Raw genomic sequence first — 13069 nt, 5'->3', positions numbered from 1 at the left:
TAAGGATATGCTTTATATTAGATTTATAAGCTCTCTCAAGACCAAACAAATTATAAATATCTCCATATGCACCACTTCATTTACTTTATACTCTTATTAAACTTGAATGGGTTATCTAAGATATTTTAAAATGTTCAATTGAACTCTTTAGGAGAAATTATTCAATGTGAAAATTATTTTACAAAGTATCTGTAACTTTCACCATGCTCATCAAATGCTAAGGCCTCCCTGACAGGAGGTGACTCTTGACTATATTTAGAAACAAGACTAGTTCTCGGACATCTGGTACATACTTTACAGGGAGAGAGCCCGCCCTGTTCCGTAAACATCCTGCTGCTAGAGCAAAAAACATTCCCGTTCGTAGATAAATACAGTTTGGTAAGGGTAAACACCATACCTAAATCACCGTCTCCCCACGGCACTTCAAGCCAGCCACTGTTGAGGTAAATCCAACTCATATCTTTTTTTATCAACATAAAAAAATATAGCTTGTCATCTGCTTGTTCTTTTCGGCCATTTTCAGGAGCTCTAAGCACCTTGTAACATGAGCTTTCACCTCCAAAAAGGAAAACAGCTTTTGAGAATCTGATTTATTTTCAAAATTGCCATTTCTTAGTGATCACTCCTCTTTGAGAAACTGCTGATCCTAAGTTATTTTTCTCCTTACATTATGTTCCCTGCCATGAAATAGAAGTATGACAATTAGATTTCTGTGCCCATGGCTTTGAGGGAACCCTTTTGCATTTTCAGGAAGTCTACTCCTTCAGCCCTGTGGCAGCAGGGGGGCAGTTCACTGCGGGGCGGACAGTGGGCTGCAGATGGCTCCCCGGGGCCGGGTCCCCCCGCTTCTCCTCAGAGGCCGCAAACAGGAGAGGCAGGGCACCTAAGCGAGGAACCGGAAGGAGAGCCGAGACACAATGACATCTTCATAGATGAGTCAGAATGCAAAACGCTAACGCATTTCATAGAGCCCTTAGCTGTACAATATTGAATCAACAATCTCCGTGATGGAGGTGTATTTAACTACCAAGACAAAGAAACAGGTTCAGGTCCTGTGACTTGGATGGACGCTTTCTAAGACTGTATGTAATTTCATGTTATTTTTCTTCAAGAAGATCCCAACATGTGAATCTTCTGACTTAACAACTGGCCCATCCCTATTCACATGTTTACAAACTTAAAAGTCTCTGTATTGTGTACTTTTCTGTTTTCATAAACTCTTGGGGACATGGTTGGTAAGGAGGCGAAGTACCTTGCTCTCTCTCAAAGCTGGAGACTTTCGTTCTAAGTCTCACGCCGGGTTTCCTTGGAATAATGCTGGTCCAGATCTGAAGCCACCAGTTAGCCTTGGCTTGGGGCCATCAGGTATGTACACGCAGTTCACTCTGGGTGATTTCTGGTTCAAGACCTAGGAAGCCTCCATTATCGCCTAAAAAGATAGTGTATGGGCCCAAACCAAAAAAAAAAGCCTCTCTCTAGACTCCCTCTGTGGTGATCTCTACCAGTCCCATCAATATCAGTATTATTCACATGTTGAAAGCACAGGTCTTTCACCTCCTTGCTTAAATTTATTCCTAGGTGTTTTGTGCTTTTTGGTACAATTGTAAATGGGATTGTTTTCTTAGTTTCTCTTTCTGCCAGCTCATTTTCAGTGTGTAGAAAAGCAACAGATTTCTGTGTATTGATGTTGTCTGCTGCACCTTTGCTGAAGTCATTCATCAGCTGCAGCAGTTGCTTGGTGGAGTCTCAGGGTTCTCTGTATAGTACCATGTTCCCTGCACACAGCGACAGTTTTGATTCCTCTACAGTTTGGAAGTCCGGCTCAGAAACACGGTAGCTCTCTGCTGCCTGGAGTCTTGCATTCTGTCCTGGAATTAAGGGTTACCTGCCCTGTGCATTGGATCTTCTGTTTCATTCCCCACTTGCCTTCACAAACCCCTGCTTAAGCTCGGCTGACGGTTGGATGTGTTCCCACACCACCTTCCTTCTGTTTTTCACATCCTTTTCTCCTCCTCAGTTTTCTTCCTCATGTTGCAGAGCAGCTTCCTGATACGTGTCTGTGTCTTGGTTCCGGTTTGTCCTGCTTGCTTTACAGGGGCTTATGAAGTCCGAGCAGCAGAAGTGGCTTGAAGGTAGCTTCTCCTAGGGGGAGAGTAGGTGCCCTCTAGGAGAGGGTACATTGGCTGGGTGAGGAGGGGAGAGGAGAAAGAACAAAGGCTGGAGGGGGGTGTGGGAGAGGGGCACCCAGGGGCAGAGGCAGAGGGCACTTGTGAAAGTGGTTCATTAAACAGGACAACAAATAAATTATAAGACACACAAAACATCATGGTGCTGTTTTCCAAATATAACCATTACATTTTGTAGTTATATGCTTCCCAACTTTTTTCTAAATACATATTTTTTAATCACAATGCAACCACACTATTCATATTGCTTTAACCTTTTGCTTTCATTTATTGATATCATATGTCCCAGTATAATTCTACAGCATGTTAAATGACTATAATATATATATTATTATATAGGTATTAGTTAATCTCCTGTTAAATGATGTTGAGATGGTTTTTAGTTCTGGGGAATCAATCTTATTTCTTATCTTTGTGAACTTGTTTATCTGCTTAGGGTAAGTTCTTAAATTGTTGATAAATGTCATCAAATTACTTCCAGCACGACTGGGCCTGTTTACATTCTCATTAACAATGCTGGAAAATACTGAAGCTAAATTTAGTGAAAGTTCACTAAGACTTTATTTGTGAACTATATGTTGGGGTGGGGGTAAGAATCAGGTTGCTTTTTCAGTCTTTTAAAGAAATGATAATATTTTATCTTATTTAAAAATATGTTATTAGAATTTATAACAATTTAGAAATAATATTCTTCAGACTCCAACTCTTACAAAGTAAGATGGGTTTGGGGGGGTTAGGAGGTTATTTTTATCTCTGAATCTGCATTTCCAACATTTAAATCTCTCATCAACTACAGTAATGCTCTGCTAAAATTAACGGTTAGATTATTCTCTTTGAAAATGATTTCCTTATATAACTCCTCTGTGGAGCTTTGGAGAATAATCCTCTATGCCTTTCATATTTTTCTATTATTATAATTAATAATTTTGTATCAGAACATTTTAAGGAAGTTTTTGTTCATTTTCTTGCCTATATCACACTCCTACTTTCTGTTCCAATTTAAATGATTCAGAATTTCCACATCTAATTGCTGTAAAGAGAGTTTTCCTGCTTAATAGCATCTTTCCTTGCTTCCATACCAACTTAGAAGCCCCTGCTGAAATGGAAAGGTCAACAACCACGAGACTAAGTTTACTGTTGTGTTTAATATAGTCATAAAAAAGTCCACAGATTCATTTCTCCATAGGCTAAAAAGTGAAAATGCAGTGCAGAACTTTGCCACGCCATACATTGACATTTCAGAATTTGCACTTGGAAAAGCACCCACAGTTCAAAGTTAGTATTTGCAAAAACAGGTCAAGATAGTTTATTTCAGGACACCAACAGACTTGCAATGCTATACTAACCTTGACTGGTCAGAACACTCCAGCTAGCTTTTCGTTTAGAACATTCTTCTCTACTCGCTAGCCGCCGTTTGGTGAGGACCTGCTTAATGCAGTTCCTTTCAAGCGCACTACCTGCGGGCATAGAGTGGCTGGCGTTTCTGTCTGCGACACCAGGTGTCCTAAGCACAACTGCTCTAGCCGGAAGAAAGGTAGGCGCCTGGATTTCTAGCTATTTTTCGCGTCCCTTTAGACTTCTCAGAGGCTTTTGTGCGAGCTGGAGAACGGCCTCGACATTGAGCCCTATTCAGAAATGTGCGGAGCGAGGCCGGTAGGTGCCGCGCGGGGCACGGGCCAGATGCAGTAGCATTTTCTATTTTTAAAGTGGAGACTCAGCTGCAGCAGGAAGTTTTTAACTGTTTGAGTGATACCGAAAGTGAAAATACACGTGTAACATTGCATTTCCTAATCAGAAACTAAATGGAAGCAAGAACCATCTTTAAAGTTCGAAAGCCTATTTGAATTATCTACACATCAACCCCATGAAAAGTTGCCCCTTAACAACAGCTAGAGAGGATGTCGTAGCCAAAAAGCTCCCCAGTGATCAGTGACTAGGTAGCCTCCCCGGTTCATCTTCGGGAATAAATAGTGTCTGTGCATTAGGGTCAGCTGGTAGCTAGCTCATGTTCTTATCTGGTAAGGGTCTAAGTTTAGAATTGGCTTCTGTGCACAGTCACAATCCTCTTATTTATATAGGTGCAGCTCACAATGACGATTTTTCTGGAGATCATTTCCAGACCACAGGCGTCAGCAGTCAATTTAAGTACAGCTGAGATTTCTCACCCTAAAAGGCAGAGGAAAGAGTAGCTGGAGAGAGGAAAAACCAGACATGTGCCTGGTATTTTTTGCTGGCACACAGAGCTGAGGAGGGTACACCCCCCATGACTGGTGGAGAGCTGTCACTGGGCCCTGACAGGACTCCAGGATTAACTGAGCCCGGGATCACGTTACGTGTGTAAACATACTGAGATCTGTCTGGATGAAAAACAGTCACAGATTCTATCATCTGCCCTTATCTTTTGATCATTGTTGTTCAGGCTCTACCCACTGTTGGTATACACAGGAAAAAATCACTGGGGTATTTATTGCCTTCATATAATAAGCTGGTAAAAGAAAAAACATTTCCTGAGTAAAATTATTTCCCAGGCTCTACCTTACTCATGTTTGCCACCATATTACATTGCTGTTATTTACCTCAAAGTTGTCACTAATGAATACCAAGAATGTCTTGAAGTTACTTCTAATCCTACAAACTGTGTGACCTGGCTCGGTTGCCTCGTCTATAAAACGAAGAGCTTGGATACATCGGTCTTTTCTGTCTCTAACATTCTTTGATTCGGTTTCTATGACTGGCACACAAAGGGCAGGGTGGTGTGTGAGCTTTGGACATGCTCTTATCCCACCAAGGAGGCCAGACATTCCTAATAAAGCTACGAGGCTGTTTGTATGGGGGGCTCATTCCCAGGAGGTTAGAAAGGGCGGAAGGGTAGATGCTGAAGGGGCTTATTCAGTCCATATGTTTACATGTGCTAGTTGGCATTAACCACTGGCTCTTTTTCCCCAGCAGGTACTCGTAAGGGGAGAGTGACGGTCTACACAAGCCACACAAGAAAAGTAAATACTAATATTTGTTTTTAAAAGAAATAATTGTAAGCTTTTGACTTTTTGGCTTGGCACCTTTGTTACTGTAAAATAAATATAGGATGTTTTATTGTAAGAATTGGGGCAATTTTTGTCCTTAAAACAGTTTTGGACACCTGGTATTATAACCTAGTTCTGTGTCTGTTTGTTTATTTTGATTGTCTCTCCACTAGGCTGTGTACTCGAAGTATATACATATGTTATTTCACAGGTCTACTACTATACCTCTTAAATAGTGGGCATTCCAAAAAAGTGTCATTTTAAATAATTTGAATATGGAACAAGAATACTTTGAAAGGGCTTTCTGTAATTCATAGGGAGTAGTAAATTTTTAGTGCAGTGGGGGAAAAAGCTACCAGATTTGACCATAACTACATACTTAGTCAACTGATGTGTGCTGGCTGTATAGTACATATAATAATTTCCATAAATAACTGGGTGGACTAAGGAGATAATAATTATGTCTTTCAAAAATTTTAAATGAATCAAAAGCAAAATAATTTTTTAAAAAGACTGTGGAATTGAAGGAAAATGACAATACAGTTAATTTATTAGAAAAAATAAGGAACAAATGTTTGAATTAATTGAGTATGCTTGACTATATGTGAAATGAATGTATTTGGGGCAATCATTTCAATGCTGGATATCTGTGATTGTATACATACAAGTGTACCTTGAAACATATTTATAGATACATAGAAGAATATAGAGGTATATATATTCTAGATATTTAGATAAAAATGTAGCATCTTCCCTAGTGTAAATACAAAAGTAGATTGGATAACCTGCAGGATATCATTGGGCCCTGTAAGTAGGCAGAAGTCTTAAAGCAAACAAGTTTTAAAGTATTAAATAAAATACTAAGGAAATAAATTATATTCCATAGAAAATAATGGGCTCTGACCTATTATGTCTCGGAAAAAGCATCTGACATTTACTATAGATTGGGGATGGCGGATGGTGACTATCCACAAAGACTAAAATGAAATTTTAGACCTTTTAGGAATGATATGGAAAAGGAAATGGCGATTCTATTCCCAGGAGCCGTTCTCTTCTCACTCTAAGCTAACATGTCTGAAAACCTGGGGACCAATATTTGGTCTGGTTACCAGTACTCAGTGAGAAAGTGACGCCGAAGCTGGAAAAGTTTCCGAGGATGCTGGAAATCCTCAAAGAGATGGAGACACTTCTGTAGGAAAGAATATTCATACTTGTGGACATCAAAATGGAAAGCTGAAATCTAAGAGGGATTATGATAGAAATCTACATCAACATAAAGGCATCGTTAGGAGTAAATAAACTTTTCCAAGAAATTCTGTAAAACTAGAAAGTTGGATCCTATTCTGACATTTTTAAAAACTAAATTTGGAACACAAATGGATATTCAGTTCCTAGTTTACACAACCAGTCACAAACATCAGCCCCTCATTGCTTCTAAAAGGTGGTATCTAGCTGAACTAATGAATGAGTAATCCATAGGTAAAGATTTTTTAGGGTATGTTCCTAAGTTTGGGGACTTTGATCATGGAGATTCTCCACTAACAGAAAAAGATCAAAATGAATAGACTCCTGCTTGGATCAGGGTTGGTTCTTTCTCCCACTCATGACTGTGGAGTAATTCAAACATATACACTATCCATCGCCAGTTCAACAGTTACCAACTCAGAGCTAGTCTTACTTCATCTGTAACCCACCTACTTGTCTCCCCAGCCCCACTCCTAGGATTATTTTGAAGCAAATCTCATTATATCTTTCATGATAAATATTTCAGTATGTATCTCTAAAAAATGAGAACTCTCTGTAATCATAATTACAGTATCATAGTCACACACAAAAAACAGTAAATCCAATATATCATCAAATACAGGTTGGCAATTTTTATTTTCTAAAAAGTAGCTCAGGTCATAAACTGACTTCTATAATGAGACCTAAATTGATGTAACCTTTAAATTCTTTATCTTGGGGCAAAAGTCTGTGATCTTTCCAACTTCTAAATGTCTTTTTTTAAATGTAAGATTCCCATCCTTAAAAAAAAATGTTTCTTTTCTCTAAATTACCAATGGCTCACTAACCACAAGATAAAATCCTAAATGGTCCCAAAGATTCGTGAGATTCTCTTTTACCTGTTAGTGCCAAATTTCTACCCTTGCAAAGTCGCATCTGGAACGGGCCATTCTTCAGTTCTTGGAGACTGCCCTGCTGGGGGTTTCTTTACAAGGCCACACACACACACATGTAACTCCTAAGTGTCATCTCGGAGCCCTGTTCCTGCTCCATTTTACTTTGCATTCGATTTTATTTAAACATGAGGACCTAAGTCTATTGGCCTACTGATGGGGAATGAGGGCAGATGAGGTGTGAGGGCAAGCCTGGCATAAGCATCTTGGGAAAAATGGAGTGATTGTTATGTAGCAGTTAACCCTTGTTTCAAGGGCCATTCACTTCTTTTATAAAGGTTGCTGGGAAACCCAGAGTGACATCTTGTGGTCCATGACAGCTCCTCTCAGTTGGAATTGGGTAGTTAGGAAAGGCCACAGGGGTCTGAAAAATCACAATTAGAGAAAATATGGTTGGGATCATTACAAAAACCACATGTATAACAGCAGTGCCTAAACATAGTGAAGGGTATTTTCTTAGCTGTGTGTGTAAGGCTTTGGAGATAAGTGTATGTTTTCAGGATGACCAACTTTTTTTGGTATGATTTTAAAAAGCGATAAGCATAATACAAAATCCAGTTAAATCCAGTTTGAAATAATAATAATATATGCTTGCACAAAACATATTTTTATTGTAGATCTTGAAACAAAATGGTAAGGGGCTTCTGTTGAGGAAAATGTGCCTGTCTCCAGTGTCCAGGAAATTTGACAGTGAAGAGTAATTCTCAACTAGCTATTATATAAAGGCGATTTCTACCCTATTCTAATACTCGTTCATAAAGAGAGCTAAAACCTTCTCAAAAAGTTTAAAGCACATTGCATAACACCATAAAATAGAAGATGTCCCTGAATTAGGAATATTTAAACTACCCGAAATGATGTACATGATTTTTTAAGACAAAAATAATCCCTATGTGTAGAAAGAAAATAATAAAAAGGATTTTAATTTAAAATGCCTAAGTGCTTAAATCATGAGAGACTAGCATAAACTCTGGCTACTTAAGGTAAATAATTTCTAGTTGGGGGTAATGAATTGAACAAGGTGGTAAAACATCATTCATTCACCCATTCACCCAATATTTATTAGGGGCCTGCCAGGTGTTATGTCCTGGGGACCCAAATATGATAACACAGTCACTGCTCACTTGCACCTTAAGCTCTAGAGAGGAATTTTAGAATCGCATGAAACTCAATCACTGTCTAAGCAGCCTTTATATGCCAGGGAATCAAAGGCTCTTAGAGTCACGACAAACTCTGAAATTCCCATAGCTAGGTTGCACTGATGCCCCTCAACTGCTAGAAATGTCCATATATGTGATTTACATTTCATTTACACTGATGTTTAATAAACTGTAAGCAGTAAACAGTGACTCTTAAAGAGGATATGATGTTATCACAGACAGTACATTTCAATTAACTAAGATTTTTATGAAGCCAAAAGATTTTTGTGGAAAAGTAAGGCAAAACCCATCTTTGCTATTGCTGTTATTCTTAACATGGTATCTTTGAGAGCATTTGGCTAGCGTGTTAACTCTGAAACTAATGGAAGGATATCAAAGTGAAGGATGCCCTTGGGAAAGAGAAGAATAAGCAAGGAAAATCTAGCCAAAGAGATTGGTTCTGTTTTTGAAAACAGATCTCAGTATTTCTCCAGATTTCTGCTGAACACATATTTAGGAGAAAATATACACTGCATTAAAAAAATCCTAATTTTGTTTTTTAATACATAAAACACATTGAAATAAAAGATTTTAAACTTTTGTTGATGTGACGTTTTTATCAATTTCACTTGCATCAGCAATTGATCTACATTTGATTTTTAAAATATCAGTATTACCACTTTGTAATAGAGCAGCGCATTCTAATTCAGTGGACTGGTTAGAAGCCTCAGCATAGTGATCAAACTGCCAAAGCTGGTCTGTATCCCAGATCAGTTAATTACTAAATTCGCTACCTGGGCAAAGTTACTTAATTTCTTTGAGCCTCAGTTTTCTTATCTGGAAAATGGGATAGTAATCGTACCTCATAGGATTTCTATCAGAATTTAGAAATACAGAAATCAGAACAATGCCTGGTACCCCAGTTAGCTTTGGATTAATGTTAGTTTTTATGGCATTATTCTTAACTAGTGCATAATGTAGATGTAAGTGCACCATTCATGCTTTCTTCATCTTGTCTGTCTAGCAGTAAAGTTAAAATTCAAGTTAAAACACAGCTCTCAAATACTTCGGTTGCTGGTGAACCCCACAGATATTCATGGTTCACTAGTCGTTTAGTGACTGGTGTATGTAAAACAGTTCTTGGTGTACTGGATGAAATTCTGCTACTTTGTAAGCAAAACAACACAAATCAGAACAAAAACAGCCCGTGAAGGTGAAGCCACAAAAAACACAGACGAGAGAGATTCAAGATGGCAGCGTTAGAGGTGAGACAGAGATTTCCTCTCAAAACCACATACAGTGTGAAAATATAGTTAATACAACTAGCCCTAAAAGCACAACAGGAAAGAAGGCTGTACCAGACTGCACACAGACCTCACGAGCAGAGCAGGCCTCACGAAGCAGGGTAACATACGAAAGCCTTGATCTGGGGGGACCCAAGCCCTTCCCTCACCTCAGCTCACCGGTGGGAAGAATAGAAATGGAGTGGGGGAGGGGGTGGAAACCTAAGACTGCTGAAGACCCAGCCCTGGAGGTCAGCTTTGGAGCACAAACCTACATGGTGTGGTGCTCTGGAGGTTGATGGGGTTGGGGAGCTCGGACAGGTGGAGTGCTTGAGAGACTGAGATTCCGGGCATTTGTGGAGGATGGGGATCCACATCTGGCCGCTCTGGGATAAAGGAAAGACGGGCAGTCTGAGAGGCTCCCTGGGAGTGAGAGGGCTGCTGAAGGGGAGGGGTGTGCACAGAGCTTGCTGCATGGGAGAAGGAACAGGTGGACAACGTTGTCTGGGCGCACTCTGCCCAGCAAGTTGGGAACTTTGAGGAGATTCAGGCGCTCCATCCTCCTGGCTGGCTACTCAGCTCCGAGGCCCCTCTCTGTGACACACAGCCTGCTGCGCCTTCCTCCTGGCCTGCTGGCACCTGCTCGCAAACCGGCGGTCACTACACTGGTGTCAGGCCAGCCAGGGTGAAGCCACCCCTACAACAGCTAGACACCAAGCACAGAGGCTTACACCTGTGTGCTCGGCCCACTGGCCCTGACACTGGAGACGGGCACTGCAGCCGGGAACCAGGAAACAGCTCTTTCCTCCCCCCAGGCACCAGTGCCGCTCCCCTACGCCCCCCAGCTTCACTCTAGGGCAGCTACAGAGACTAGAGCTTCTGGAAACTAGAGGGCACCACATAGAATTATGAAACATCAAAGGAACCTGGTTCAGACCAAAATCTCACAAACTCCTTACCAAATGAAACTGAACTCAAAAATCTTCCTGAAAGAGGGTTTAAAATAAAAATCATAAACATGCTCATGGAGATACAGAAAAATATTCAAGAACTCAGGGACAAATTCAAGATGGAGATTCAATCATTAAGAAATTCCATATCTGAAATGAAACGTACAATGGAGGGATTTAAAAGCAGATTCGATGTAGTAGAAGAGACGGTACATGGAATAGAAATTAGAGAAGAGGAATACAAAGAAGCTGAGGCACAGAGAGAAAAAAGGATCTCTAAGAATGAAAGAATATTGAGAGAACTGTGTGACCAGTCCAAATGGAACAATATTCGCATTATAGGGATACAGAAGAAGAGAGAAGAAGGGATAGAAAGTGTTATGAGGAGGTAATTGCTGAAAACTTCCCCAATCTGGGGAAGGAGATAGTCTCTCAAGCCATGGAGGTGCACAGATCTCCCAACACAAGGGACCCAAGGAAGACACCATCAAGACATATAATAATTAAAATGGCAAAGATCAAGGATAAAGACAGACTTTTAAAAGCAACTAGAGAGAAAAAAAAGATCACATACAAAGGAAAACCCATCAGGCTATCATCAGATTTCCCAAAAGAAACCTTACAGGCCAGAAGGGACTGGCATGACGTATTTAATGCAATGAAGCAGAAGGGCCTGGAACCAAGAATACTCTACCCGGCAAGGTTATCATTTAAATTTGAAGAAGGGATTAAACAATTTTCAGATAAGCAAAAGCTGAGAGAATTTACCTCCCACCAACCACCTCTGCAGTGCATTTTGGAGGGACTGCTATAGGGGGAATTCCTAAGGCTAAATAGATGTCACCCAACGTATAGACAAAGAGTACAGAATATGATACCTAACATATAAAGAATGGAGGAGGAGGAAACAAACCTTTAGGTTGTGTTTGTCATGGCACATGAAGTGAGTTAAATTAGACTGTTAGATAGTGAGGGAATTACCCTTGAACCTTTGGTAACCACGAATCTAAAGCCTGCAATGGCAATAAATACATACCTATCAATAATCACCCTAAATGTAAATGATCTGAATGCACCAATCAAAAGACATAGAGTCACTGAATGGATAAAAAACAAGGCCCATCTATATGCTGCCTACAAGAGACTCACTTTAAACCCAAAGACATACACAGACTGAAAGTAAAGCGATGGAAAAAGATATTTCATACAACTAATAGGGAGAAAAAAGCAGGAGTTGCAGCACTTTTATTAGACAAAATAGACTTCAAACCAAAGAAAGTAACAAGAGATAAAGAAGGACATTACATAATGATAAAGGGGTCAATCCAACAAGAGGATATAACTATATCCCGACACAGGAGCTCCTACATATGTGAAACAAATACTCACAGAATTAAAGGGGGAAATAGAATGCATATGTATTCATTTTAGGAGACTTCAACACACTAGTCACTCCAAAGGACAGATCAACCAGACAGAAAATGAGTGAAGAGACAGAGGCCCTGAACAACATATTAGAACAGATGGACCTAACGGACATCTACAGAACTCTACATCCAAAAGCAACAGGATACACATTCTTCTCAAGTGCACATGGAACATTTTCAAGAGTAGATCATATACTAGGCCACAAAAAGAGCCTCGGTAAATTCAACAGCTTCTCAGATCACAAAGGTATATGAAACTAGAAATAAATTACGCAAAGAAAACGAAAAAGCCCACAAGCACATGGAGGCTTAGTAACATTCTCCTAAATAATCAATGGACAAATGACCAAATAAAAACAGAGATCAAGCGATATATGGAGACAAATGACAACAATAATTCAACACTGCGAAATCTGTGGGACACAGCGAAGGCTATGCTAAGAGGGAAGTATATTGCAATACAGGCCTACCTCAAGAAAGAAGAACAATCCTATGTGAACAGTCTAAACTCACAACTAATGAAACTAGAAAAGGAAGAACAAATGAGGCCCAAAGTCAGTAGAAGGAGGGATATAATAAAGATTAGAGCAGAAATAAATAAAATAGAGAAGAATAAAACAATAGAAAGAATCAATGAAAGCAGGAGCTGGTTCTTTGAGAAAATACACAAAATAGATAAACCGCTAACTAGACTTATCAAGAAAAAAAGAGAGTCTAGAGACACAAACAGAATCAGAAATGAGAAAAGAAATATCGCTGTGGCCACCACAGAGATACAAAGATTTAAATGATTATAAAAGTCTTAATCTTTGAATCCAAATAACTTTCATAAATAAAAATTCTTGTAAAAATATTACCATGACTTCTAATGGACCGTAAATATT

The 13069-nt window shown here is 39.6% G+C and overlaps 1 protein-coding gene across 5 annotated transcripts in view; it reads right to left on the bottom strand.

Annotated features, from left to right (window-relative positions):
* The window catches only part of ASB5 (ankyrin repeat and SOCS box containing 5), a 31117-nt gene that overhangs the window by 9333 nt on the left and 8715 nt on the right, over window positions 1-13069 (bottom strand). The window contains exon 2 of one of the 5 annotated variants that reach the window (XM_073219208.1): window positions 7333-7750. The exons of 2 other annotated variants lie outside the window; for them this stretch is intronic. In XM_073219208.1, coding sequence (XP_073075309.1) covers window positions 7333-7369 — 37 coding nt within the window. In that variant the 5' untranslated portion in view covers window positions 7370-7750. Of the gene's footprint in view, window positions 1-397; window positions 667-3532; window positions 3660-7332; window positions 7751-13069 lie in introns of those variants that run through there. 2 more of the 5 variants (XM_017669571.3, XM_017669572.3) reach the window with 2 other exon arrangements.

This window comes from Manis javanica, chromosome 12 (assembly GCF_040802235.1).
Source record: "Manis javanica isolate MJ-LG chromosome 12, MJ_LKY, whole genome shotgun sequence".
Lineage (NCBI taxonomy): Eukaryota > Metazoa > Chordata > Mammalia > Pholidota > Manidae > Manis > Manis javanica.
Note: the sequence above shows the minus strand (reverse complement) of the source record. Positions and strands in the feature narration are given on the sequence as shown.